The following is a 23705-nucleotide window of genomic DNA, read 5'->3' as shown; positions in this document are numbered from 1 at the left end:
ACCCATTCTTCAGAGAATAAAGCTAAAGTCCATCGAATATAGTTATTTTTTTAATAGTTGGTACATAACAATTAATATTTTTGCTGAATCATTATCATATTGAAACTTTAATTGCAAATGGAATCAAATAAAAACAAATGAATAAATTGTTATGCAAATAACTTATTACATGGAAAGCGTTCTTTCATATCAGAATTCCGTTTCAATAAAATTTCGCTTCGATATTTTTTTAGTAAGTATAAGGGCATGATGAGGCATGTCATTATTTTAGAATTTATGGTTAGCAGTAAAATTTTAAGTATTCTGTTTAATTTTATGTAAATCACTGATTTACATGGTTTCAATTTCCTTTATTTTTCATATCAATTACCTAGTTATGAGTTACGAACAGCTTTTGTAAAGTAAAAAACAATGTGAAGGTAATTAAATTTGTTCAATTTATTAGTTTTAAATATTTTATTGCCTTTCTACAATAAAGTGAAAGTAATGAACAATATAAGCTAAATACAATGTTAAAACATTAAAGATAGAGTCCTTCAGGGGTGCCTTCCTTTTTGCGGTACAATACGCTCTCCTTTGATTTTTTAAAGTCTTCATTAGTGACTTTCATACGTCGCTCGCGAAGAGCCATTAGGCCTGCTTCTGTGCATATCGCCTGTCAGAAAAAAAATATTAATTAAATATACAAGACTTAAATTTTATATTTAAGTCGACGATAATATATAAGCCAAAATTACATAAATAAGATTTGAATTTGTTGAAACACAATACAACCAAAATAAAATTAAAATATATAACTTAACTAAATTTATTATCAAAAATATACCTTAATATCTGCACCAGAAAGATCATCTTTAGACATTATAAGTTCAGAAAGATTAACATCATCAGCTAATGTCATTCTTGATGTATGTATAGTGAATATTCTTCTTTTGGTCTTTTCATCTGGAAGTGGAAACTCTATCTTACGGTCAATACGACCAGGTCGAATTAATGCTGGATCCAGAGTTTCTATTCTATTAGTAGCCATAATAACCTGTGTTTACCAAAAAGTTAATGTAGTAATTATATTAAATAATAATTTATTTCATTTTTGATATACAAACACAAACCTTGACATCTCCACGGGAATCGAAACCATCTAGCTGGTTCAGTAATTCCAACATAGTTCTTTGAATTTCCCTTTCTCCTCCAGAGTTGGAATCATAACTGCAAAATATTATAACAAATTTTAGATGTTTAAAGTAACATAGAAGTAGTAGTTTTAAGATGTTTTAACATAAATGAATTTACCGTTTAGTTCCAACAGCATCAATTTCATCAATAAATACAATAGATGGTGCATGCTCTTCAGCTACTCTAAACAATTCTCGAACAAGTTTTGGACCATCACCCTGTTAATAAAATTGTTGACCATACAAACAGTAATATGTTTATTAAATAACAATATATATGACATGAATGTAATACCATTATCAACATATTTCTAAACACTAGAAATTTACAGTTTACGTAAGTATTTTTAATATGATTTTTTCAATTTACTAGTTAATGAAGATAAAATGAAAAAAAATTATAAGCCATGAAAGTCACTAAAAATATGTCAGGCATTTATTCCATTGTATTATAATTTACTATATCACTGCAAAGTAAAAATAAAAAAAAAACGTACCAAATATTTTTGGATAAGCTCAGATCCAACAACTCTTAGGAATGTAGCAGATGTTTGGTTTGCCACTGCCTTTGCCAATAAGGTTTTGCCTGTTCCTGGAGGTCCATATAAAATGACACCTTTAGGTGGCTTAATACCCATTTCTTCATAATACTCGGGATGTGTTAATGGTAACTCAACAGATTCCTTAAAAAAAGTTATTTTAATAATAAACAATACTTGCATAGATTAAATTAACTATTTATTTGTTTAATACATGACATAATGTGTAAGAAGAAACTTTAGGATTATTATCTTATCAATGTGGTACCTTAAATATTTTAAAGAAAAGTCATGGTCATATTTGTAATGTCAACTTGGTAATGTAAAGAATAAATTAAAGAATAATTTATACCTTGATTTCTTGGATCTGTGTATCTAGTCCTCCAATGTCGGCATAAGTTTCCTGTGGAGCTTTTTCTAGTTTCATCACAGACACCATTGGATCAGTGTCATCACCCAAGACACCCACAACAGCATGTACCTATTTCAATTAATTAGCAAAGTTCAATTAGTTATCCTAAGATTTCTAAAAGGTTAGTTCTTAATTTATAAAATTAAATTAGTAAAGTCTTAGTTCTCATTATCATCACTCTCATGGCAATAAAATTTATGTTAATAAAAATTGAAAAACATTTGTCTTTTGTTCAGAGATTTGTTATGAGGCAAATGTAGGATAGTAGCTTATTACATGATTAATAAATCATGATCATCATCAAATACAAGGAAGTTAAGGTTGTAAATGGAATATTCTGATGAAGCCATTATGCTTAGTTAAAGAGTTCTATGCTAGGCATCTTCTGGATTCTGCTATCTCAAATCCAGTTAGGCTGTTAATACCAATGTATAACAGTATTCAGTAATAATAAAACATGAAGGAAGTACTTTATAATATTAATTGGATGAATGCTTAATGCAACCAATGGCCACTGGGGCTGTTAGGTTCTACAGTGCTGAGCAAGTGCCAGTCGATGCAGCATGTGATGCCCACTAGGAGAACTGACAACATATTTCATATTTTGTAAGCATTTATCAACTGGCATGATGATAAATATCAGCATATCAGTAAACTTTAAGATGTTTAATTTGCAAGTGATAAGTACAGTGTTTTATAATTGTTACCTTATGATTCAAAAGCACAGAGCACCCAGGTTCCAATTGATCCTTATCCACAAAGGATAAAATGCTAACATAATGTTCACTACCAACTGATGTGGAAACAATAGCATGATTATCATCAATAATTTCTTCCAAATTTCCCACAGACATTGGTGTGCCTCTCAGATCATCAACCTATAAAAAAAATTCACCTAATAAACATTTCAACACATTTTTATTTTTTTAACCTGCTATAAATTTAAGACTGTATACATAAGGAAATATCTTTTGATTATAATAATAATTATGTTTTAATTATATATCTGTCTTAACTTTTAATCTTTATTCAAATCGTCATAATTTTATAAATGTATTTATAGCATTATTCTTTTTTAATGGTCCAACGAGGAATCTTACCTTCGACCTTTCCTCCTCAATCTTTTCCTCCTGCGGTTTCAATCTTTCTTGATTACGAATAAATTCCTCTTCCATTAACAAATAATCCTTGATCCTTTCCAGTTTCAGTAATTTCAACCTGCATTTTGTATGAGGCGTAACTTGAGGTAACTTTAAAGCAGCGTCGGGCCCCTTCGCTTTGCGTTTCTTTTTGCCAACTCTTGTTGGAATTGGAGGTTCATATTTCTTCTTTTTATCTTTGTCATCTTTCTTGTCTCCACCGCTTCCACCTCCTGATTGGTTTTGACCCTAAAACATGAGGGACAATATTAGAGAGATTATAACATAACGTCATTAATTACTATCATTGCTTATTTGATCACGATAAGAGTCTTACCATTTTATAGGGTTAAAAAATATATTGAGCTTCAACGAAAACGTAGAATGGACACAGCATCTGATTACAAAGCGAAATTTCTAACTTTTTAATAATCGTTGGTAGTGTTGTACCAATCCTAAACGTTACTAAAAATCGATTAACGTAATTACGGTTAACATACTGACTTGAAAAATATATTTTTAATACTATTATTAGGTTTTTAATCTTTATTTTTTGCTGATTACTTGAGTATATATAAAGAATTTCGAATAAATAGTATTTTAATTTTTGCTTGAAACATAACGCAGCACATGCATTAGACACTTCGACGTGTCGTTCGACATATTTCTATGTAAGATTTTGGTGTTCAGTCTGCAGTTATTAAATCTCTATATTATTTACTTATTAATTGAAAAGATTAGTTAACTAGAAGATAAAATGAAGGAAAAATTGATGATAATTCTTTACATTCAGTCAATGTAAAATTATTCTCTTCGTCTTAATAAAATTAGTGACACTTAAAATATAAGTCTTCAAAAGTGCTAAATTGCGAGATTACAAATTATCAAAATGGTTTTAGCAGATTTAGGACGCAAAATAACAACTGCTCTGCAGTCGTTAAGTCGGGCTACGATTATCAATGAAGAGGTAATGTATAGAAATTAAAAGGATAATAAAAGAAAAACAAATGTTTATCACATGTGTACCAAATAATGTATTATTTTATTCAAGGTTTTAAACTCTATGCTAAAGCAAATTTGTGCTGCACTGCTTGAAGCTGATGTAAATATTCGTTTAGTGAAAAATCTTAGGGAGAATGTGCGAGCTCTCATTGATTTTGATGAGATGGCTGGAGGGCTCAACAAACGGCGAATGATACAATCGGCCGTGTTTAAAGAGCTGGTCAAAGTAAGTATTGGTGATTTAGTAACTCAATAACTATGCTAATTAATTAAAATGAAAATTTATAACTTTAATATATAAAATTAGCATTTAAGGTTCTTAGTAGCTTTATTTCTGGTTAATGATGTAAGTTTAAGAAAGACCAGTGTTTTCATTTCTCTGCAATCAGCCTCTTCTGGCATTTTTATTTTGATATACATAATTGATTTAAATGAACCCAAGTAAAAAATATTATGAATGAATGAAGCCAGAAAACTAAATTTCATTATCAAATTGCAATAATATAGGAATTATCTGCAACTTTTTATGTAATCAGGAAAAAGAAAAGAAACATATCACTTTTATTAATATGTAATATTAAGTATGAAAAAGACCAATATTTAGCCACTTCCGCACATGCAGTGGTTGTCGTGCAACAAAGTGCACCACCCGCCAGCCCTGATAAATGTGTATGTGGCAGACAATGTAAATTACACAACCGCCACCGTTAAATCACTCGATACGTGTTTCACCCCTCCAGGGGACATCTTCAAGAGTTATATTACACCGATTAGTGCCAAACACAGAGTGTCGGCACTTCAGGAGTTATGTTACACTAATCGGCTAAATATTGGTCCTTTTCTTACTTAGGATGGACTTCCGCAAGGTAACACCTGATTCTATTAAATATGTAATATTATATTTTAGTTTCAGTAAACCTATAATTTTAAAGAACTTTAATTTAGATTTAGCAAATATCTGTATTTGTTATGTGTATATTTTATGAAATTTGTAAATTAATTTCCAATACTCTTTTCCAGTTGGTAGACCCAGGAGTAAAGCCATATCAGCCTATTAAAGGAAAGCCAAATGTCATAATGTTTGTAGGTTTACAAGGTTCTGGTAAAACTACAACATGTACAAAATTGGCTTATCATTACTTAAGGAAAAACTGGAAATCGTGCCTAGTTTGTGCTGACACATTCAGAGCAGGTGCTTATGATCAAGTAAAGCAAAATTGTACTAAAGCCAGAATACCTTTCTATGGCAGGTAGGTCTTAATAAGTCATAATTTAAGTCAGGTAGGTTTAAGTTAGGCATTTAAGTCATAATTTTTAAAAGACATACAAACCCTTAATTTGCATGTCTTTTAAAAATAAATACATTGTTAAAATTAAGGTTTAAAAAGAATCCTTGGCAATGATAGCCCTTGAAGATTTTGTTTTGATTTATGCTTTATCTGACTTAGTGTATGTCCATAAATCCTATTGTATAGCACATAAAATATATTAAACTTTTTTTTAAAAAAATAATATGTTCTTGTGAGTTTCTTCTCCACAGCTGTAACATCTTGCAAAGTAGAGTAAAAAATAGTTACAATCATTCATGTTAAAAGTTCCAATGTTAAACAAATGAATTTTATGTTTTTTGATAGTTTTTTTTTTATATTAATTGCTCTTGCTGATATTATTCAGTATTTCTGGTTAACTCTTCAACTGCCAATTTCCTTCTCAGCAATATAATAAGTCATTGTCTGTCAGAGCATTCTATTACTTGTGCTACATCTGTGTTTGAGTTTTCCAATCTATGTCACTTTGTTTTAGAACATGAAAAAACATCAGCATGGGATGCTTCTCAGTCATCCCTTCTCTTTTCTGATTATCATGTTCATTTTGAAACACCTAAATGGTATCAATGATGCCCTTTCTATACAGTATTATTCTCAGCTATCCCCTGAGTAGAAGTAATATAGAGTCTAGTATAATTTTTGTGCGATGGAGACCAGTTGTTATTTGTAAATATGGCTGCGCTTCAAAGGTTTAATAACATAACATTTTCAGTTACACAGAAGTTGATCCTGTAGTAATAGCAACAACAGGAGTGGAAATGTTTAAAAAGGAAGGTTTTGAAATGATTATAGTTGATACAAGTGGACGTCACAAACAAGAAGAGTCACTCTTTGAAGAGATGTTGGCAGTTGCAAATGCCATTGTAAGTAGCACAATTATTTTAAACTAGCTATCCCAGCAAAAATGATGAGGGTATGCCATGCACTAGGTGAACTAATGACTTAGTCAAGGTTGCAGGAGTTTATAGGATGTGGCCAGCACAGAACCAATTGTTGTGGCAAGAAAGTCCAAAGGAGAAGGTTTATTGGGCATCATATCAGCTGATATGATAGTGATAATGATGATAGACCTATGCACTTCAATAGAAAAAATAAATTAATAAAACATATTTCAGAGTCATCATGAATTGATCGAAATAATATTTTAATAATCATTTTTCTTTCTATAAGACATGAGCAATAATTTGTAAAGCTTTCTTATAATACACAAAGATGTTTATTTCTTAGGATCCTAACATGCCACTTGATTTGTTTGATTGAAGTCATATATTTACTGGCTTGGAACAGGTGTTTTAATTTCGCCTGTGATTTGTATGGGAAAGGAAAGATGTGTTTTAGCCATTTTCCTCACATTTTTTTCAATTAGTCTGCTTAAGAACCTTAATCATGCCGTAATAAAAATATCAAAAAAGAAATTAGCTAAATTGTTGTCTTAACAAAGAAGGTATTCACTGAATTGTACTAGCCATTCTTGTTATGCACTTAGTACTATTTGGTATATTTGGTGTTCCAGTTACATTTATATATGTTATATCATTTTTGTTTTCCAAAAGTGAATTGATAAATACATTATAGTTTTTGAATTGACCAGAATTACTGCACCATATGATAGGAAAGCATACAAAACAACTTGTGAGATACAGCAGATCCGGTTGGCATATAATTTTTCTTATAATTATTTATCTGTGATTTTTAACTTTGCTTGTTATTTTGCACTGTTCAAGTGTATAGAACAGCATGTTATATGCAAATTCAGAATTTCAGAAAATGTCAGCTTATTTCATAAGATTTTATGATAAAACATGAATAATAAAATGTTTAAAAATAATATTTAAATAAAGAATGGAAATATTTTCACTTGTTAGATAAAAGTGAACTTTAAAAGAGTCCCTTTATTATCATCCATGATTATCCAAGATAGCTACGATAATTGGTCTTATGCTGCCTTCATCCAGTAACTTCTAGGACTTTGTCTATGTTGATCTTTCTAGTGGAGGTCGAAAAAGGAAACTCTTTACAATAACTTTTTCTACTTGAGCTACTTGTATATAACTAGCTTGGTGCACGTCATCCTTATCTTTCTATTCTTCTAGAATTCTTCTCTTCTTGCTAGAATCAGTATTATTTTTTTTTTCAAAATCTTTTTTTCTCAAAATCTCATTTTCATCATTTAACAATTATTTCCTGTCAAGTAAAAAACAATTTTATTGTCTCTATTCTTTTATTAGTCATACAAGTAACGGCAGTAATTGACGAAATGTGTTTTTATTTAAGTATAAGAATATACATGATGGTAATACCATACTGGTCTTGTTGGAAACGTTTATCACATGCTACCCCAACCCCCGATATTACTAAATACAAGTGTTGCTCTTTTAGTTTCAAGTTTCTTCCGAATTTTATTAGCTAGGCAGTGGAAACTGACCGATTCTAGATTCGGCCCGAGAGAGCGACCTTGTATAAGAATGATATGGGAGTAATATCGACGAAATAAGCAAAACTGCTGTCGTGGGCCATGGAGCTTCAGCCGAAGTGAAAGCGGCCTCCCCCGAGAGCCCCCTAGCTTCACTTCCTTAATAGAGATCTTAGGATAGGCAGCCCCTCCACCCTGCCGCCTGGAACCTGCGGAATCTGCAAATGCCACTTAGGCTACAAAGTAAGTCCTATCTAAAAAAACTCAATAACATAATTTTTTTGTACAGAAACCTGACAACATTATTTTCGTGATGGATGCTACAATAGGGCAGGCTTGCGAGGCACAAGCAAGAGCTTTTAAAGACAAAGTTGACATTGGTTCTGTTATTATAACCAAGTTAGATGGACACGCCAAAGGTGGTGGTGCATTATCAGCGTAAGTATGATACAGTTTATCATATGTTGTGTCACTATGTTAAAATTAAACATTTCTGAACACACTGCTCTACATAAATTGTCTGCCTTCAGTGTTGCAGCTACGCAAAGTCCCATTATTTTCATTGGTACTGGTGAACACATTGATGACTTGGAACCATTTAAAACAAAACCATTTATTAATAAACTTTTGGGCATGGGGGACATTGAAGGTCTATTGGACAAAGTCAAAGAGTTGAAACTAGATGATAATGATGAGCTATTAGAAAAAATAAAACATGGTCAATTCACTTTACGAGCCATGTATGAACAATTCCAAAACATTATGAAAATGGGACCTTTCTCACAAATCATGGTAAAGTATATTTAAAATGATGTTTTTGAATAGTTGTTATTTTGACATGACATTACCTATACTGTATGTGACTTAAGATAAAAAATATGGATATATTTAACAGTCTAGAATTTATATAATAAAGTTTTAATGTTACTTTCTTGGGCAAATTTTAAGAAATTGTGTTTTTAGACAAACAGCAAGTCTTCTGATAACCATAAGAGCTTTGCGATAATCTTAAAAATTCCAATTCAAATGTTATAATTAGTAAACATTTTCATTACATAAACATTATCATATTCACTTTATTAAAATCATAAGTTGTTATTGGATTTGTTAAATTATATTAAATAAGGTAGGAGTAATCACAATAGAAAATTATTCTGCTTTAAGATCAAATCCTTTTCAAATAACTCTTTTTTTATAGGGAATGATTCCTGGTTTATCCCAAGACCTTATGTCCAAAGGAAGTGAACAAGAATCAATGGCAAAACTTAAGCGTCTTATGACAATTATGGATTCCATGAATGAGGGTGAACTAGATCACCGTGATGGTGCCAAGCTTTTCTCCAAACAACCAACTCGTATAACAAGAGTAGCTCAAGGGGCTGGAGTAACTGAAAGAGATGTCAAAGACTTGATTGCTCAGTACACTAAATTTGCAACTGTTGTAAAGAAAATGGGTGGAATTAAGGGTTTATTCAAAGGAGGTGATATGGCAAAGAATGTTAACCAAACCCAAATGGCTAAGCTCAATCAGCAAATGGCTAAAATGATGGATCCCCGCATATTGCAACAAATGGGTGGAATGTCAGGTTTACATAATGTTATGAGGCAACTTCAGCAAGGTTCTAGTGGAATGAACAGTTTAATGGGAGGAAAATGACACTGACTCTCTTCAAATACCAGCAACAAACAGTTTTAGACCAAGTCCATAACATCATTGTTCATGTTTGTTTTAATTTTGAACTCAATATTTCAGAAAAAAATATTATGTAAAAAGAAAATATATGATAATGATGTGTTTGTAAACTTATTGATTTTTATTTACCTTTAAATGAAAGTAAAATTTTAAGTTTAAGAACATGAACAAAATATTTGTAGGTGGCCTAAACAATAGATATCAATTGTTTTAGGGATGTTTAGGTTACAGTTGTTTAGATAAGCAGCCTCTATCGATTTGCATATGAACAACTGTAGAATGAACGGAGGCTCTCTTTTCAGGAGATAACACAAAGAATAGCTTGGATGAAACTATGGATAAGGCCCATTCAAAAGAGATATTGGTATCGGTATTTGAGGGATCGTCTTTGTCGGCCACAAGCGGCCCTGCCACGTTCGTAACTGTCGTGCTAGAGTCCATAAGCCAATTCTTCTGCTTCGTAAGCGCTGCCGACCAAACGCGGCCTCCGTAAATACAAAGATTTTGTAGATGCTACTTGAACTTTCATATTTTATCTGCCTGTCTAACCCGCAAGCGTCGACCGACGCTAACATAATCATCTTGTTGGCACTCAACTGACTTAACGGTTGGAATGCAACTGGACTATGTAACACGCGCCGCGCGGCTGCTAGAACTTTCTCTGATATTTTCGCAGATGTATAATTAGCGATATAACTGGCAAATGCAAGCATTCTGTAATGAAGTTCCGTATAAAAATTAATGCAGTCGACTTCGTTCCGGTAGTTTATTTAATTTAGAATAAATAGAGAACCTCTCTCTACTCCTAAAATAGTCGTCGTAGCTGACAACGATAGTCGCAGTCTGTAAGTCATTGTTTGCGGTTTCGCCTAGCATTACGCTGCGTAATACAGCTACAGGCAAGAGAAGAATATAGGGGTATCTTCATAGAAGGGCAGGATCCACATTGGTCTCAAACAATCGCATCGATTGTGATGAACACTCGAAGAAAGCAGTGCAGCCTTGTTACCTCAAGCCCGCCTATAAATCAGTTATAGAAGCGGAGATCACGATGTGGCAGTACAAGTTGAAAGTACGAATGTCTGATGTTGTAGGAGGCTGGTAATTACCAATTTTGTTTATCACCAAAATATGTATACTGAACAGAAGTGTAAGTCACGTCCAAGAGAGGAATGTCGCTTGAAGCGAAATACATCCCGTACTGTTATGAGACCCAATTATAACTCGTTTTATAAAATATATTGAAACACTTTAATTAAACAATTTAAAAATAATATAAAAGTCTTTGAAAATTTTGTAAATGTAACGCATCCTTGTGTAATAGTTCGACGCGCGTATGTACTGAACTTAGAACCGTGATAGACCACAGATGGCTGAATGAGGGGTTTCAATATGATGCAAGACCTTGGGGTGGAGGGGAAAGGGTTTTTTTATATCCCCCGATATTGGGGACCTCTGCTTCCACCCCTATCTGGTTTGGGACAGGGTTGTTTTTATCTTTTCTAATTCAGTCTTTTTTATTTTCACTCTAAGCTGATCATCCTTCATATCATTCTATTCTTTCATACCATAATTCGATCTGTCTTTCTCTTCCATTCACATTGCCATTCGTTCATTGCCTCGTCTTTTTCCCTCATTTCTTGGTTTTAACAAAAAATTTACATCCGTTTTTTATTTTTACATACTATTAACATTATCATAGTGTACTTTTGTTCTAATTTATCACAGATTTTTGGGTTTTACATCCTATTTTATTATCATTTAATATAATTTATTTCTACATTTTGTTGTTTCTATTACTCAATATCAATTTCACTTATTCATTTTTCTTACTTGGTTTCGCAAAACTTTAGAAATACTGACCTACTGTGTCCGTAATTCATTATTGAGGCGATGGTTTCATGATGGTTTCATGATTGACGGCCCTCCCGAATGCGGGACAGTCAGCAACCAGGTGAATCACAGTCTGGTCCACACCCGGTTTACAGAAGCACGAGGGGTCCTCCCTGAGCTTATACGGGTTAATGTACTCAGAGAACCTCTCGTGCCCCGTGAAGAGCTGGACCAAGGCCACGTCCACTCTGATGCTGCGGAGCACGCGATAGGCTGCGATGGCATTCGGGAAGAATTTTCGCGCTGTCGATACCGTCGCGCCTTCCATATATCTCCTATTCTTCTCAAGCGTTCCCAGCCTAAGCTGTCGCTTGATGAATGAGATAGGGCATTCCTCATTATCGGGTCTTCTTTTACATTTCAGGGCCGCGTCCTTAACCAACTGATCCGCCCTCTCATTCCCCTTCGGCCCTGCGTGCGCTTTCGCCTAGTAAAGCCTTACATTCTTCTTATTTTCTCTTGCTTTCATGATATTCTCTTTTATTAACGCTAAGGGATGGAAGGTGTCCGATCTTGCGACTGTTTGGAGGGCGGACCGGGGAAAAGGTTTGCATGTATTACTTCGACTATAATAAGCTACTTCGGAGATTCGTGCCCATCTTAGTATTGCTCTTTTATTCCCCTCACCTAATTTAAACAGCAGAGTCATTAGATCAAGAAGTGCATCAAACACTAACAGGTAGACTGGTGAACTGACAGTTGACGAAGTCATCCTGATATTAACGGGAGAGGCCACAAAAGGGAGAGTTGTCGTCGTATTTGAGCTTTGTCAAAGTGTGATGGCACTAATTTTGGACAAAAGTATTTAGGATGAATTTTAACGACATTCATCGTAAATATTTTTAGCTAGCGGTTATTTAGCGGCCTTTAAAAAGGCAGCCCTGTACATGGTTACATTTGATTGCCAGACCGACTTGGTCTCATGTGCCGTGTAATGACACTTGTAGTGCTTAGTAGCACACCTTTTATTAAATGTAATATTTCCAATTATATATTAAATTTTTTAATAGTCAAACTGCATGAGTGTAAATATTAATTGTTTATAATAAATATTAACTGGAAAAAATTTTAAAGTTTGACTTCAGTAAGCATTAGCTGAGCATGAGATGCTGTAATTGCATGAAAGCATATGAACTAAAAAGTAATGTCGTTTCTCATTACGTTCGTAGCTCATTACGTACTTGGAAGACGTTGTATACTAGATGGCAAAAGGTTGATGACAATGAAGGTGAAAACATCGTTGATTGGAAATAAAAACTTGTTAAAAAAGTAGTTGTGTGATTTTAACTTAACAAAGCGACATTACTTTGCGGTCCCTCTTATATTAATAATGTGTCCTCTAAGCTTCAGATGAATAAATAGTTCGAAGAAAGTGATTTTTAAGGTTTAATCTCTTTTTAAAACACATTGTTAAACCCTTTAATTTTTATGCGGTAACGATCGTAAGCCAGTTTGTCCTTAACTTGTGTAAAATAAAAAAAAATGGATCTAGGTTTCGCTGTTGGAAAGAAATTTACAGAGGTATTTGTAGTTTAAATTCGAACTTGACTTTAGTTGTGGTGATGATGGTGGTAAACGTACGATCGCACTTATGCTTTGGAAAAATATTTGTTTATAACTTTTCTTCCTGGTAAAATTTGAAAAGACATTTTTTTACGTTTCTCATATACAATTTTCAAAATTGGAGTTTATTTAAATTTGACTTTTCATAAATAAAACATTTAAAATTATCTCTTGGATGTTGAGAGGTTTGTTGAAAAATTGGCAAAGAAATTTCTACTGGCAACAAATATTTTGATAGAACTTTTTCCATAACTAAATATAATATGTTGATAATGATACTTTAATGTTGTATTTTAAATAAACCATTGATGCATTATTTACATTTTTAGTAAATCGATATATTTTCGAACTATAGTAACCTGTGATTGACAAGTAAAAATCAGTACGAATGTTGCTATATCTTTTAACATGACAAATTGATAAATGTCACAAACGAAGGTTTCTTATTTTGATGATAAATACAAAACAATATAGTAAAAATGGCGTGTAATTCTTGCTCTAGAACTTTTACTTTATTGCGTCCAGAGGTGTGTAACAACTTATTAGTACGTAATTTATGGGAAATAATTGATTCCATTATATATAATTTTTCAGAAAGGTTGTCCAAGTTGTGGTTTTAGTTACTGTTCAAAATGTTTAAACAATAAATTATTCGTCACAAAGTTAAATGCCGAAAAAAAGGTATAAAAATTAATTTCTTTACAAATAGTAGTGAAATAGCTTATTTTATACTTTTCCTCTAAATTTATTTGACAGGTTTGTGGTAAATGCTCGAGACATGATAAAACCGATTCGAAAAATATTGTTCAACCTCCGGATGCTTTCTATAGGCAAGTTTTTCAAAAACAAAAATATTCCTGTCTATCCAATCTCTTATGAAACAAGATTATGAGTTAATTTATTTGATTTTATTATTTTATCAGGCGCATTGCTAATATAAATGATATTAACAATACTTCTAAAGGTAATGATTGTATCATAAACAAGACTGAAAAAGATATACAAGAACGGTTACAAAAATTGAAAGAAAATAATAAGAAGTTTGTTAATGTTACTGATGAAGATCTAGCTCAAAGGTTACAAAATTTAAAAGAGCCAAAGCCAAGTACTTCTGATGCTGAATTATATTCCAAGCTCGCAAAAATAAAAGGACTTCCTGTAGATGTAGTTAACAAAAAGGTATTACTTAATTTTTATAAATTTTGCATATTTCCTCAAAGAATCTAGAATTAAGATTTACAATAGTTTTTTCATAGCACATAAATATTACAATTTTCATTAATATTTGAATATTTGGCATATTCCTAATGCACAGTGATTTCAATATTATTATGTACTATTTGACTGGGAACAGAGATAATACAAAATGTTTGCTTTAAAGCATGGATGCACAGAATGTGGCCCGCCTGTCGAATACTGGTGGCCCATCAACAGCAAAAATAATACTCTTGTACATTCAAAAAATATTGAATTCTCTTCCAGAATAAAACAAAAAAATTTAATTACCTATAGTTCCGGCAGCTGGCCCGCCATCAGTTCATAATTTGCCCAAGTGGCCCCTAGTCTTAATAAGTCTGCAACCATGCTTTAAAGCATAGGTTCACAACTTTTGTCTCATAAACAGATTTAACATTTAGCTAGTTTTGGTGAACCTCCAGCAGCTACTTTTCTGCCATTCTCCCAAACATCAATAAATATGTGAAGATTAGATTTAACAATGGAAAATTACATGCATTAATATGTAATTTATTACAAGTAATAGTTGCAGAGTTTCTTAAAGTATTATCTGGGAACATTGATAGGTGAAGTCAAGTCAAACAGATAAGTTCTCCATTGGCAGTAGGTAAATTTTTGTGGAAACAAACTAAAAATACTGTTGAGTCTCCTGTGGACAGGATGTCGACCTGCATGACTTAGATAACTTCGGCTTAGAACATATCTTGCTATCTGTATTTTATTTACACAAAATGAGGTATAGATAAATTTTCTTACCATCATATGTATAATTTAACAACAATAAATAATCATCTAAATTATAGTTAAGAAACTATAATTATTGTTTTAGGTATCATTACCTATTGCTGATATGAGAACTGAACAAGAACAGGTTGATGATTTGATGAAAGAATATATGGAACAAACAAAAATAGATTCTCAGTATAAGGATGATTTTGAAGGTACAATTACTAATATTGAAAAAAGGTTACAAAGTTTAAAAGATTCTAGCAAAAACACAAAAATAATAACTCCAGAACCTAATGATAACCTAGATTCAGAAGATGAGGAAAGAAGCATAAATAAGATAATAGAAAAGGTAAATAATCAACTAAATGTCAGATACCTGCTATTATATTAAGTAATTTTTTCATCATGATTTGTTAAATGTTCTACATATGTATTACTAATCTAATCTTTTAGAAACTTGGATAAAATGTTTGGCAATATATTTCAAGTGTTATTTGCGATATCTAATATTTTATGTGGTAAAAAAAATTAAGAAAACTTTTTACATAGGTTAAGGCAGAAATAAATTTGGAAGAAAGCCTGACTGATGCAACTGAAGAGCTACCATTTTGTGAGATATGTAATGAAGATGCCAGGGTACGCTGCATAGGATGCAAATACTTATTTTGTATGAGATGCTTTAATGAGCATAAAGATGATGATGATGATTGCAATAAATATGAAGTTTATAATCCACCAAATAAACTTACATAAACAAAGTTTTCAATTATTATGTAAATTCGTATAAATGAATACAAAAAATGTTTCTGTAATATAAAATGATTTATTAATGTTTTGTTTTATTTTTATTAGCAAATTCTTCTATAACATTAGGTATTAATTTAACTAAATCATCAGCCGATTGTTTATACTCATTATCAATCCAAATCTCCTTTAACTTGTTAATAATAGGTCCATACATTTTGCCAGGTGGAACTCCATTGTCTTTAAGAATTTTACCGCCCACTGGAAACTGGGGTACTTCCCATTTATTAAATAGCTCTAACAAATTCTCATCGCCTTTGTATTTCAATAACTCATGGGTATATTCAATGGCATTTTTTTGTTTCATTTTAGTATTCAGAACTAATTTTTCATAAGGTCTATAATGAAAAAATAACACATTACATGTTAAGTTTAAAATAAAATTTCATAACAATTGTATAAATGTATTAATAAGTGTTAATTAAACATATTACACTGTTCAATTAGTAAAATACAAGTATTTTTTAAGGAAATACTAATAAATGCTATAAGACTATATATAAAAAGTTTTAGAAAGTTGTTTTTAACTTTCCTACACATTGTATATATTATAAACTTACAGCAATGTTCTTGTATCATCTTTATCCCCTCGGTGTTCCACTAAAAAATATGCCAAGTCTCTGTCATAGCCAGAGAACTTAAGTCGGCTGTGAAGTAAAGTGACTGCATCAATGTCTCTTAGAAGAGCTGCTAAGTAACTCATTGGGTGTAGTTGTAAATGTTGGCTTCGATTCAAAACCTTGTTTAGTTCTTCAATATCAGGATCTGGAATACCTATAAATAAACAGAAAAGGCATTTTATTTTATTAATGGTGACAGTAACCTTTAGTAAAATGTCATAACTTAATTAGTATTGAGTTATTACAATAAGTTATGTGGATTAAATGCTCAAAAGACTCACATGCTCTAAAAGTAAAGGCAAACTTAAGGAAACTGATATTTTTACTTGTTGTAGTACTTTAATTTTAAGAGAGTATGTAATTTGGCTAATAGGCTATTGTTGAGCATAAAAGGTGCCATCAGGGTTCTGGAGTGGAGACCATGGACCATGCCTTTAGAAGAACTGTCACTTCCAACTGATCCTATTAGAAATCTAAAGGAGACCTATGTTCATCAGGTCTATGTCTATAGAGGCTATGGGTAAAATGATGATGATATTGTTGTGAATGCACTAATCCATAATGGCCATAAAATATTTTTCTTTGTTTTCCAGGAGGTATAATTATTTTGAATAAATTGAGTACAGCTAAATGAGATATTTTGAAAATTTTAAATGTATTTTCAGTTTTGCATTTTTTTTGTGAAAGTAAATAGCAGAACATCCTATTTATAATAAAACTTTACAATTACTTATGGCAGAGTGCTTTACATAGTCCTCAATTTTCATAAAATTTTGCACATCTTGACAACTATACTTTTATGTAGTAAAAAGTGTAAAATATGTAGTGAATGTACATTCCCTAAAAGGTATTAATTGTTTGTATTCACAATCATTGTTGACTTCTGTACAGTTTACAGGCTAATGGAGGGTTACTCATTATACATATTAGTTTTTAATTTGTTATTTAACAATTGAGTCTCAAAAAATCAAAGTAATGTAAAATTAAAAGATATTGAAACATTGGAGTATTTAAATGACTAACCAATATAATTTCCAACACCCACATCTAACATTGTCTTTAACAAGTCACCGGCAAAATTTCCTTGAAGCATCTTTTTTAGCTCTGTCCATATTCGTTCTCCTGATATGTTTCCCAAGCCGCTTACATTTTTCTTAATGATCTCAAGAGTTTCTTTATCATGATTGTTTGGTTTTTCAGCTATTCGTCCATAAAATCTAAAATATCTCATTATCCTGAGATAATCTTCTTTAATTCTGACGTCGGCATCACCAACAAATGCAACTCTTCTAATTCGTAAATCTTCATATCCAAAGTAGTAATCATAAACTGAACCATCAAAGCCTGTAAACCAAAATGAAGATAAGAATTTTTCTTTAAAAGACCTATCTTACATTAGTTTATCAAACAAACAATAGAAAACGAAACAATTTTCACATTTAATGTTTTCTTGTTTAATTTATATTTTTAAGGATCAACAACTGCTTCAGAGGCTCAAAAACTATTATTGAATTATTGGTTGTTTTTCCAAAAAATAATAATAGAATAATATTTACAGAAAGAAAGTTACCTAAAAACATAGAATTTATAGTAAGATCTCGTCTATTTGCATCAAGTTTCCAGTCTTTGGTAAACTCAACTTCAGCATGCCTTCCATCAGTGATCATGTCAATTCGCAGGGTAGTAATCTCATAATTTTCTTTGTCATTAATCCTTGGAGTAATGGTACCATGCTTCTCACCACTCATGTTAATCATTCTTATATTTTCATTGGTGAACATTTGTTTTAGCTCATCAGGTGTAGCTGTAGTAGCAAAATCAAGATCTTTTGGTTGTATTCCCATTAATAAATCTCTGAAAAGTTTTTTTTTCCACTTAAAACTGATCTACTATTTGAAAAACTGCTAACAATTTTGTTATTTGTAAATAATATATAAAAGTAAATACCTTACTGCGCCACCCGCAATACGAATTTCATAATGATACTTTTCAAACAATTTCTTTAAATCCAGAACTTCATTAGTTAATAAATTTTTAAATTCTGGTGTATCGAGTTTCATAACTATTGGATTTTCTCTACATTTGAGTTCCATATCGGTTTTGGATCGTTGTCTTTGGATGCGTACTTTTTTTGGGTGAGAATAATGCTATAAATTACAAAATAACTAAAACAGTGAAAAATCTAAATGTCTTTTTCAATATTTGTACGTACCTTGGCATGTAGCACTTGAATTCTTTTAAAAACTGTCGAACATAAGGTATTCATAATAAAAAAATATTTTAATCATAATAAAAATAGGACATTGCGATATACCCAGCGGGTAACTACATAATTTTATAAGCCAAACATTTTATATTTGTTGGTTACTTTAAATTAATGTTGCCATAATTGTTACAAAAATTTTATTAAATAATTAATAAATTTAATATACTATATTAATACACTATTTCAAAGTTTAGTTTCTTTATAATAGTTGGAAAAATTATTAGAACATTAATGTTTTTTTTATATAAGAACTCAAAGTTTAGAGATGCAATATATAATGTACTGGAAAGTAATTTCGATTGCTGTCACTGTTTCGTATGTAGAATTTTTTTTATCCCTATCTTATGATATGTTCTTAAGAGCGTAAAATAGATGGGTATCGCTGAGGGATGATTCTGTTTAGTTCTATTAAAGAATGTAAAGAGAGCAACACTTATCTGTCTTATAGGGAAGGCCGTGTCTATATTTGTTCAGTTTTAGTGCAAAAGCAGCATATTTCAGATCTTCAAGTCTTGAGTTCCCCTTAAAGGCTGTATAAAACCTGAAAAGTTTGACAGCAGTTAATATTAATTAAATATAGCCAGCGACAGCATTTTAAATTTTCTATTTAAAAGCGCTATAGCGAGTGTTAGTATTTTGATAACACGTAACTAAAATTAAAAGGTGGATTATAAAGTTTTGTCCAAACATATAATCTAAAAAACATATAATCTAAGTATTACTTGATATTAAGAGAAAGCTGTGCTCATTTTATAGTATAAAAAATCCAAAATAAATAAACAAGTTATTATATTTGTCTAGGGGTCTTAAAATTATCAAATTCATATTGCATGCTGCTTTTGTGCTTGGTGGAAATATTTTCACTACATAGTAAGGAATTCATACGAAGGCAGTTTGGTTTAATATGGTTGTATTGTAGATTGATTATAAAAATTAACAATTTTTATGAGGCTAGTACAGGGTCAGTCTTGCATTGACTAAAACCATCATAATTTTCTTACCTCAAAACGGTATGACAAGACTATGGAGAAGTATACACTTGCATAGTCAATGCTTAAAGTCTCTGTTTCATGGAGAAATAAATCCTTTCCTGTCTCTTACCTGGAGGAGGTAGGTTGGAGCTACTAACTCATTGGACTCTATTTAAAGTAGTTGCTAGAGCTACTTAAGTTTGCTATTGTAGGCACTAAAACAAGGCTTATAGAGTACTTGTACATAAGTACAAACCAGGTCTTTTGCTCTGCTACATATTTTAACCACAAAGGATGACCATAATTAAGACTATATCAGCAATACATCAAGTCAACCACTACATGCTGCCAGCTCTGAAAAACCCTGCTCCAGCTGTTGCAGCCATTGTCCTTATTAAAAAAAATAAACATCTCTTTACTTTAGGTGTTATGGACAGTCCTTGGTATAGGGCATGCCTGAAAGATTGTTGCGCATATACTACTCCAGTGAGGAGGTAGCATATTCTCTGGGGGCTCCTTCAATATCATAGTTGATTAAAGCCAGCCTTTAATTATATAAAATAAGTACTGAGTTGCATTGTTGTGAGAACCAGCCTATTAAGATAATCACTACACAAACTCTAGAGAAAGTAATAGAAAAAGATTATTGTTATTATTTATATGAGAAATAATTTTTCATTACAGTAAAGACACTAAAGCTTGTTTTGAATCATCACTGACCTTAAAACAGGTGCAGCATACCTTTTCGTAATGAGGATTTCAACTTATAGGCAATCAATAGCAATAGGTTATAGGGTGTGTCATTATATTTCACAAAAAAATCATCCAAAAATTATAAAATTTATTGCCTTTCCAATATTTTTTTGCAATATCAAAAATCATTACAATATTAGTTTTATGGTATACTTTGTAAACCTTCAGATGTTATGATGAATTTTGCAGATGAATTTGGTAAATCAGGAGCAAATTTTACACTAAGTTCCCTGACATGTGTACTATTTTTTAAATTTTTTATAGGACATTCAATGAATTTAATTTGCTCTGGCAACTTTTTTAACATTAATCTGTATGTTACCATGTTTGACCAAGCCAATCCAAGGGATGGAAACACGTTTGTAGAATCATCAAATAATGAAGTCACTTGGTTTATGCAAATTACAGACAAGCTATGTTTCTGGGCTAAAGTAATTAATGCAACAGCTATTTCTCTTAATTCTTCAGCCCTCTTGACATAATTTACAAATTCACATCTAAAAGTAGCAGCAATTGAATCAATTATTATACATGACACATTGTTAACTTGTAATAACTTTGGTAATCTTACTTTAATACAAGACATTAGTTCATGGGATTCAGTAAGATGTTCAACAAATATATGTTGCTCACTATAACTGACACCTTTTCCAGAAATATGATTTTTCATTTGATTCAATCGCTTTACTGGAAACAAGTCTTCAGTGCAAATATAAACACATTGACCGGGCCAACAGTTAACTGCTGTTGTGATTCCTAATTGAGTTTTACCTGATCCACTTTCTCCATACACCTCTGTAATAGTACCTATTGCAAAACCGCCATATAGTAACTTGTCAATATTTACGCATCCACTGGCTGTTCTCTTTCCTACATAGCATTTTTTCATTTTATCACATGCAACAATAGTCGGCTTGTAGTAATTGGACACGATATTTTTTAAATACACAATGTCATCGTTTGTTAAGTTAGTAAACTTCTTTACATCAAGCACTGAAAGCATCAAAATTTGACGCGGTGTCCCAATCCCAGCTTTGTCAATTTTTTCAAACATATTTTGGGGAATTAGGCTTTGTAAAACATTCATTGTCTCATAAATTCTTGCAGCGGAAACACCGGCATAAACAGATGTGTAAAAACTTTAACCTTTTTCTTTGAAGTATTCTTATTCTCTAAATACTAAGTTTCTCTGTTTTTTATATATGTTATTTAGTATCAGTCAAAAATAGCGCCGAAATCATTTTTTTTTGTAAAAAAGATAAAGCTCTAAACTTACGGCCAAGTTTTAATTTAAGGAATATTTTATCTAACAATAAATAAAAAGTTGTAAAAGTGAGTCTGTTCGCGAAGAGTGCTTTCAAATTAATTAAATAATATTTTTGGAAATGACGTGCATTATGATTTTTAGAAATTACCCTTATTAATTATTTTTAAGCGCGATATATTTATTTCAAAATCATATCGTCGAAAAGTTCGTAAGCAATCATATTTTTATAATACTCAGAAATACTGATAGTATTTACTTTGCTTAACAGTAAGCCACCTTTCATGTTTTTGTTGTAAAGATTATCTATAATGAATAAAATGTCAAAATAGTTATGAATGTAAACATTGATATTTCTATAGTGATATGAATGCATTATAAAATTATAAGAAAAATCTTTACTAAATCGTATATGTTATATATATTTAAATATATATGTATTTAAGATTACCGAAGGATAATGCTCCTTAAAAAAAATTTATGCAATACGGGTCGTTTGATAACGATACACTTTCACCCCGCTGCCTTGAGACGAGTTACGCAGAATCAAATCAATGACGCTCAGTGGATAGCGAGAGCCGGTTCTACTAGTGTGTCTAATAGGAGGAAAATGGTAATTCTATAATATCTGTAATAAATTACAATGACTGGACATAGTTTATATAAATATAAGTTTTACAGTTTTATAAGTGATGCAATGGTTTGACTATACCATTTTTGAATTAAATGTGAATTACCTGTTGCTTTTGTAATATTTACTTATTTTTTAAAGGTGGTTACTGGATAATATTCGTACATTTTTTAGGTTGATAAACTGAATTCAGAAGAACGTGACGGGTTTCTTCAACCCTTAATTCAGACAGGCTGGAAAATTCAAAGTAACCGTGATGCAATTGAAAAAGAATTTAAATTCAAGGACTTCAATGAGGCATTTGGATTTATGACTAGAGTGGCAATGCTTGCTGAAAAAATGGATCATCATCCAGAATGGTTTAATGTATATAATAAAGTGCAGGTAAATAATTAAATGTATATTTAATATTTTTAACATTTATATTGTACAATAATTATCTTAATATTTTTTGTTGCATAAAAGTTTGTATATCATACTTAATGAGAAGCATGGTCACATGATGGTGATACATGGTTATATCCAGGTTTATCAATTCCTTTTCAATATACCCAAGGATAATAAATAATATTGTCCACATTTATAGATAAACTGTCCCATACTTTACAAGGACAATTGCTGCAAATAGTTTGTTCTGTTGTAATCAGAATTTTTGATTCAAGGATATACTCATTAGTAGTTGTATTGTCTCAAGGGACTGGTTTCTGCAACCAAGCAACATTGCACTCATTTTGGGTCTGGTGGTTTGATAATAATTTTATCCTCCAAAACTTGTCAACAGTGGAGATGTCAAAAATTCATGCAATGTGCACTTGTCAGGTATCGAACTTGTGACCTGTTAAGTTCTAGTAATTAACTACTAGATTACCACTGTTTTCTGAGTTTAGTTCATGGTTTCTATTTTCAAATGATGTTATTAACTGATTTATGCTTCTTTTTTAACTTTTTTTAATGAAAGATACTAATATATGTGAAGCATAGACAGACAAGTTTTATTATTGTAATTTTTATTTCCATAGGTAACTTTATCATCCCATGATGTAAATGGGCTAAGTAAAAGAGATGTTCGGATGGCAACTTTTATGGATAAACTGATTCTTTGAAAAAATTGTACCAAAATCAATGATAATTGTAAAATTCTTATTTTGTTTTTTTATTAAATAAAATAATGTATTATGGCAAATGTCATGATTAAACTGTGTTTATTTTTAGGGACAGATTCAAGGCAACATTGATAATGTTTAAATGATAAATAGATTTTAAATAAATGTTAT

The 23705-nt window shown here is 31.3% G+C and overlaps 6 protein-coding genes across 9 annotated transcripts; 3 read left to right on the top strand and 3 right to left on the bottom strand.

Annotated features, from left to right (window-relative positions):
• Positions 1 to 427: 427 nt before the first annotated feature.
• Positions 428 to 3694, bottom strand: Rpt2 (26S proteasome regulatory subunit Rpt2). The gene is made up of 9 exons (XM_068763345.1): positions 3603 to 3694; positions 3227 to 3514; positions 2834 to 3004; positions 2067 to 2195; positions 1673 to 1858; positions 1294 to 1394; positions 1113 to 1209; positions 827 to 1036; positions 428 to 655 (listed from the first exon to the last, which is right to left on the bottom strand). The coding sequence occupies exons 1-9, from the start codon at positions 3603 to 3605 to the stop codon at positions 521 to 523; spliced, it is 1320 nt and encodes a 439-aa protein (XP_068619446.1). The 5' UTR covers positions 3606 to 3694; the 3' UTR covers positions 428 to 520.
• A 249-nt stretch (positions 3695 to 3943) lies between these two features.
• Positions 3944 to 9811, top strand: Srp54k (signal recognition particle 54k). Its single transcript, XM_068762820.1, has 7 exons — positions 3944 to 4232; positions 4317 to 4493; positions 5288 to 5517; positions 6308 to 6458; positions 8298 to 8446; positions 8539 to 8800; positions 9207 to 9811. The coding sequence occupies exons 1-7, from the start codon at positions 4155 to 4157 to the stop codon at positions 9663 to 9665; spliced, it is 1506 nt and encodes a 501-aa protein (XP_068618921.1). The 5' UTR covers positions 3944 to 4154; the 3' UTR covers positions 9666 to 9811.
• Positions 9812 to 13583: 3772 nt separating this feature from the next.
• On the top strand, positions 13584 to 15928 carry LOC137919822 (abscission/NoCut checkpoint regulator). 2 transcript variants are annotated; one of them, XM_068763024.1, is made up of 6 exons: positions 13584 to 13684; positions 13752 to 13838; positions 13914 to 13987; positions 14081 to 14336; positions 15223 to 15471; positions 15672 to 15928. In XM_068763024.1, the coding sequence occupies exons 1-6, from the start codon at positions 13637 to 13639 to the stop codon at positions 15873 to 15875; spliced, it is 918 nt and encodes a 305-aa protein (XP_068619125.1). In that variant the 5' UTR covers positions 13584 to 13636; the 3' UTR covers positions 15876 to 15928. The 2 variants fall into 2 exon arrangements, with proteins under 2 accessions (XP_068619125.1, XP_068619126.1); XM_068763025.1 differs by lacking the exon at positions 13752 to 13838.
• Positions 15913 to 18919, bottom strand: LOC137919820 (CCA tRNA nucleotidyltransferase 1, mitochondrial). 3 transcript variants are annotated; one of them, XM_068763021.1, is made up of 6 exons: positions 18759 to 18919; positions 18494 to 18693; positions 18117 to 18400; positions 17570 to 17890; positions 16487 to 16700; positions 15913 to 16264 (listed from the first exon to the last, which is right to left on the bottom strand). In XM_068763021.1, exons 1-6 carry the CDS (start codon positions 18810 to 18812, stop codon positions 15949 to 15951), a joined length of 1389 nt encoding a protein of 462 aa, XP_068619122.1. In that variant the 5' UTR covers positions 18813 to 18919; the 3' UTR covers positions 15913 to 15948. The 3 variants fall into 3 exon arrangements, with proteins under 3 accessions (XP_068619122.1, XP_068619123.1, XP_068619124.1); XM_068763022.1 differs by having other exon boundaries at positions 15915 to 16264; positions 18494 to 18671; positions 18759 to 18843; XM_068763023.1 differs by lacking the exon at positions 18494 to 18693 and having other exon boundaries at positions 15915 to 16264; positions 18759 to 18851.
• A 1759-nt stretch (positions 18920 to 20678) lies between these two features.
• Positions 20679 to 21773, bottom strand: spn-B (spindle B). Its single transcript, XM_068763265.1, has one exon. It carries the CDS (start codon positions 21621 to 21623, stop codon positions 20679 to 20681), a length of 945 nt encoding a protein of 314 aa, XP_068619366.1. The 5' UTR covers positions 21624 to 21773.
• A 383-nt stretch (positions 21774 to 22156) lies between these two features.
• Pcd (pterin-4a-carbinolamine dehydratase) lies at positions 22157 to 23692 on the top strand. Its single transcript, XM_068762850.1, has 3 exons — positions 22157 to 22413; positions 22606 to 22815; positions 23451 to 23692. Exons 1-3 carry the CDS (start codon positions 22261 to 22263, stop codon positions 23532 to 23534), a joined length of 447 nt encoding a protein of 148 aa, XP_068618951.1. The 5' UTR covers positions 22157 to 22260; the 3' UTR covers positions 23535 to 23692.
• Positions 23693 to 23705: the final 13 nt, after the last annotated feature.

Source organism: Battus philenor, unplaced genomic scaffold, assembly GCF_028537555.1.
Source record: "Battus philenor isolate CCGP_79_NKW_IND1 unplaced genomic scaffold, ilBatPhil1.0.hap1 SCAF_17, whole genome shotgun sequence".
Lineage (NCBI taxonomy): Eukaryota > Metazoa > Arthropoda > Insecta > Lepidoptera > Papilionidae > Battus > Battus philenor.
This window is presented reverse-complemented; position numbering and strand designations above follow the sequence as displayed.

Excerpts from the sequence above, each read along its gene's own strand:
- LOC137919820 (XM_068763021.1), bottom strand. The coding sequence starts at position 18,812 with ATGAATACCTTATGTTCGACAGTTTTTAAAAGAATTCAAGTGCTACAT. Across the intron at positions 18,401-18,493 it reads ATTGCGGGTGGCGCAGTAAG|AGATTTATTAATGGGAATAC; the intron begins GTATTTACTTTT and ends AAAACTTTTCAG. Across the intron at positions 17,891-18,116 it reads TATAAATTCTATGTTTTTAG|GCTTTGATGGTTCAGTTTAT; the intron begins GTAACTTTCTTT and ends TTTGGTTTACAG.
- Rpt2 (XM_068763345.1), bottom strand. Across the intron at positions 3,005-3,226 it reads TTGAGGAGGAAAGGTCGAAG|GTTGATGATCTGAGAGGCAC; the intron begins GTAAGATTCCTC and ends TTTTTTTTATAG. Across the intron at positions 1,037-1,112 it reads ATTCCCGTGGAGATGTCAAG|GTTATTATGGCTACTAATAG; the intron begins GTTTGTGTTTGT and ends TGGTAAACACAG.
- Srp54k (XM_068762820.1), top strand. The coding sequence starts at position 4,155 with ATGGTTTTAGCAGATTTAGGACGCAAAATAACAACTGCTCTGCAGTCG. Across the intron at positions 5,518-6,307 it reads AGAATACCTTTCTATGGCAG|TTACACAGAAGTTGATCCTG; the intron begins GTAGGTCTTAAT and ends TAACATTTTCAG. Across the intron at positions 8,447-8,538 it reads GGTGGTGGTGCATTATCAGC|TGTTGCAGCTACGCAAAGTC; the intron begins GTAAGTATGATA and ends GTCTGCCTTCAG.
- spn-B (XM_068763265.1), bottom strand. The coding sequence starts at position 21,623 with ATGAATGTTTTACAAAGCCTAATTCCCCAAAATATGTTTGAAAAAATT.
- LOC137919822 (XM_068763024.1), top strand. The coding sequence starts at position 13,637 with ATGGCGTGTAATTCTTGCTCTAGAACTTTTACTTTATTGCGTCCAGAG. Across the intron at positions 13,685-13,751 it reads TTACTTTATTGCGTCCAGAG|AAAGGTTGTCCAAGTTGTGG; the intron begins GTGTGTAACAAC and ends ATAATTTTTCAG. Across the intron at positions 13,988-14,080 it reads CCTCCGGATGCTTTCTATAG|GCGCATTGCTAATATAAATG; the intron begins GCAAGTTTTTCA and ends TTATTTTATCAG.
- Pcd (XM_068762850.1), top strand. The coding sequence starts at position 22,261 with ATGCTCCTTAAAAAAAATTTATGCAATACGGGTCGTTTGATAACGATA. Across the intron at positions 22,414-22,605 it reads TGTCTAATAGGAGGAAAATG|GTTGATAAACTGAATTCAGA; the intron begins GTAATTCTATAA and ends TACATTTTTTAG. Across the intron at positions 22,816-23,450 it reads ATGTATATAATAAAGTGCAG|GTAACTTTATCATCCCATGA; the intron begins GTAAATAATTAA and ends TTATTTCCATAG.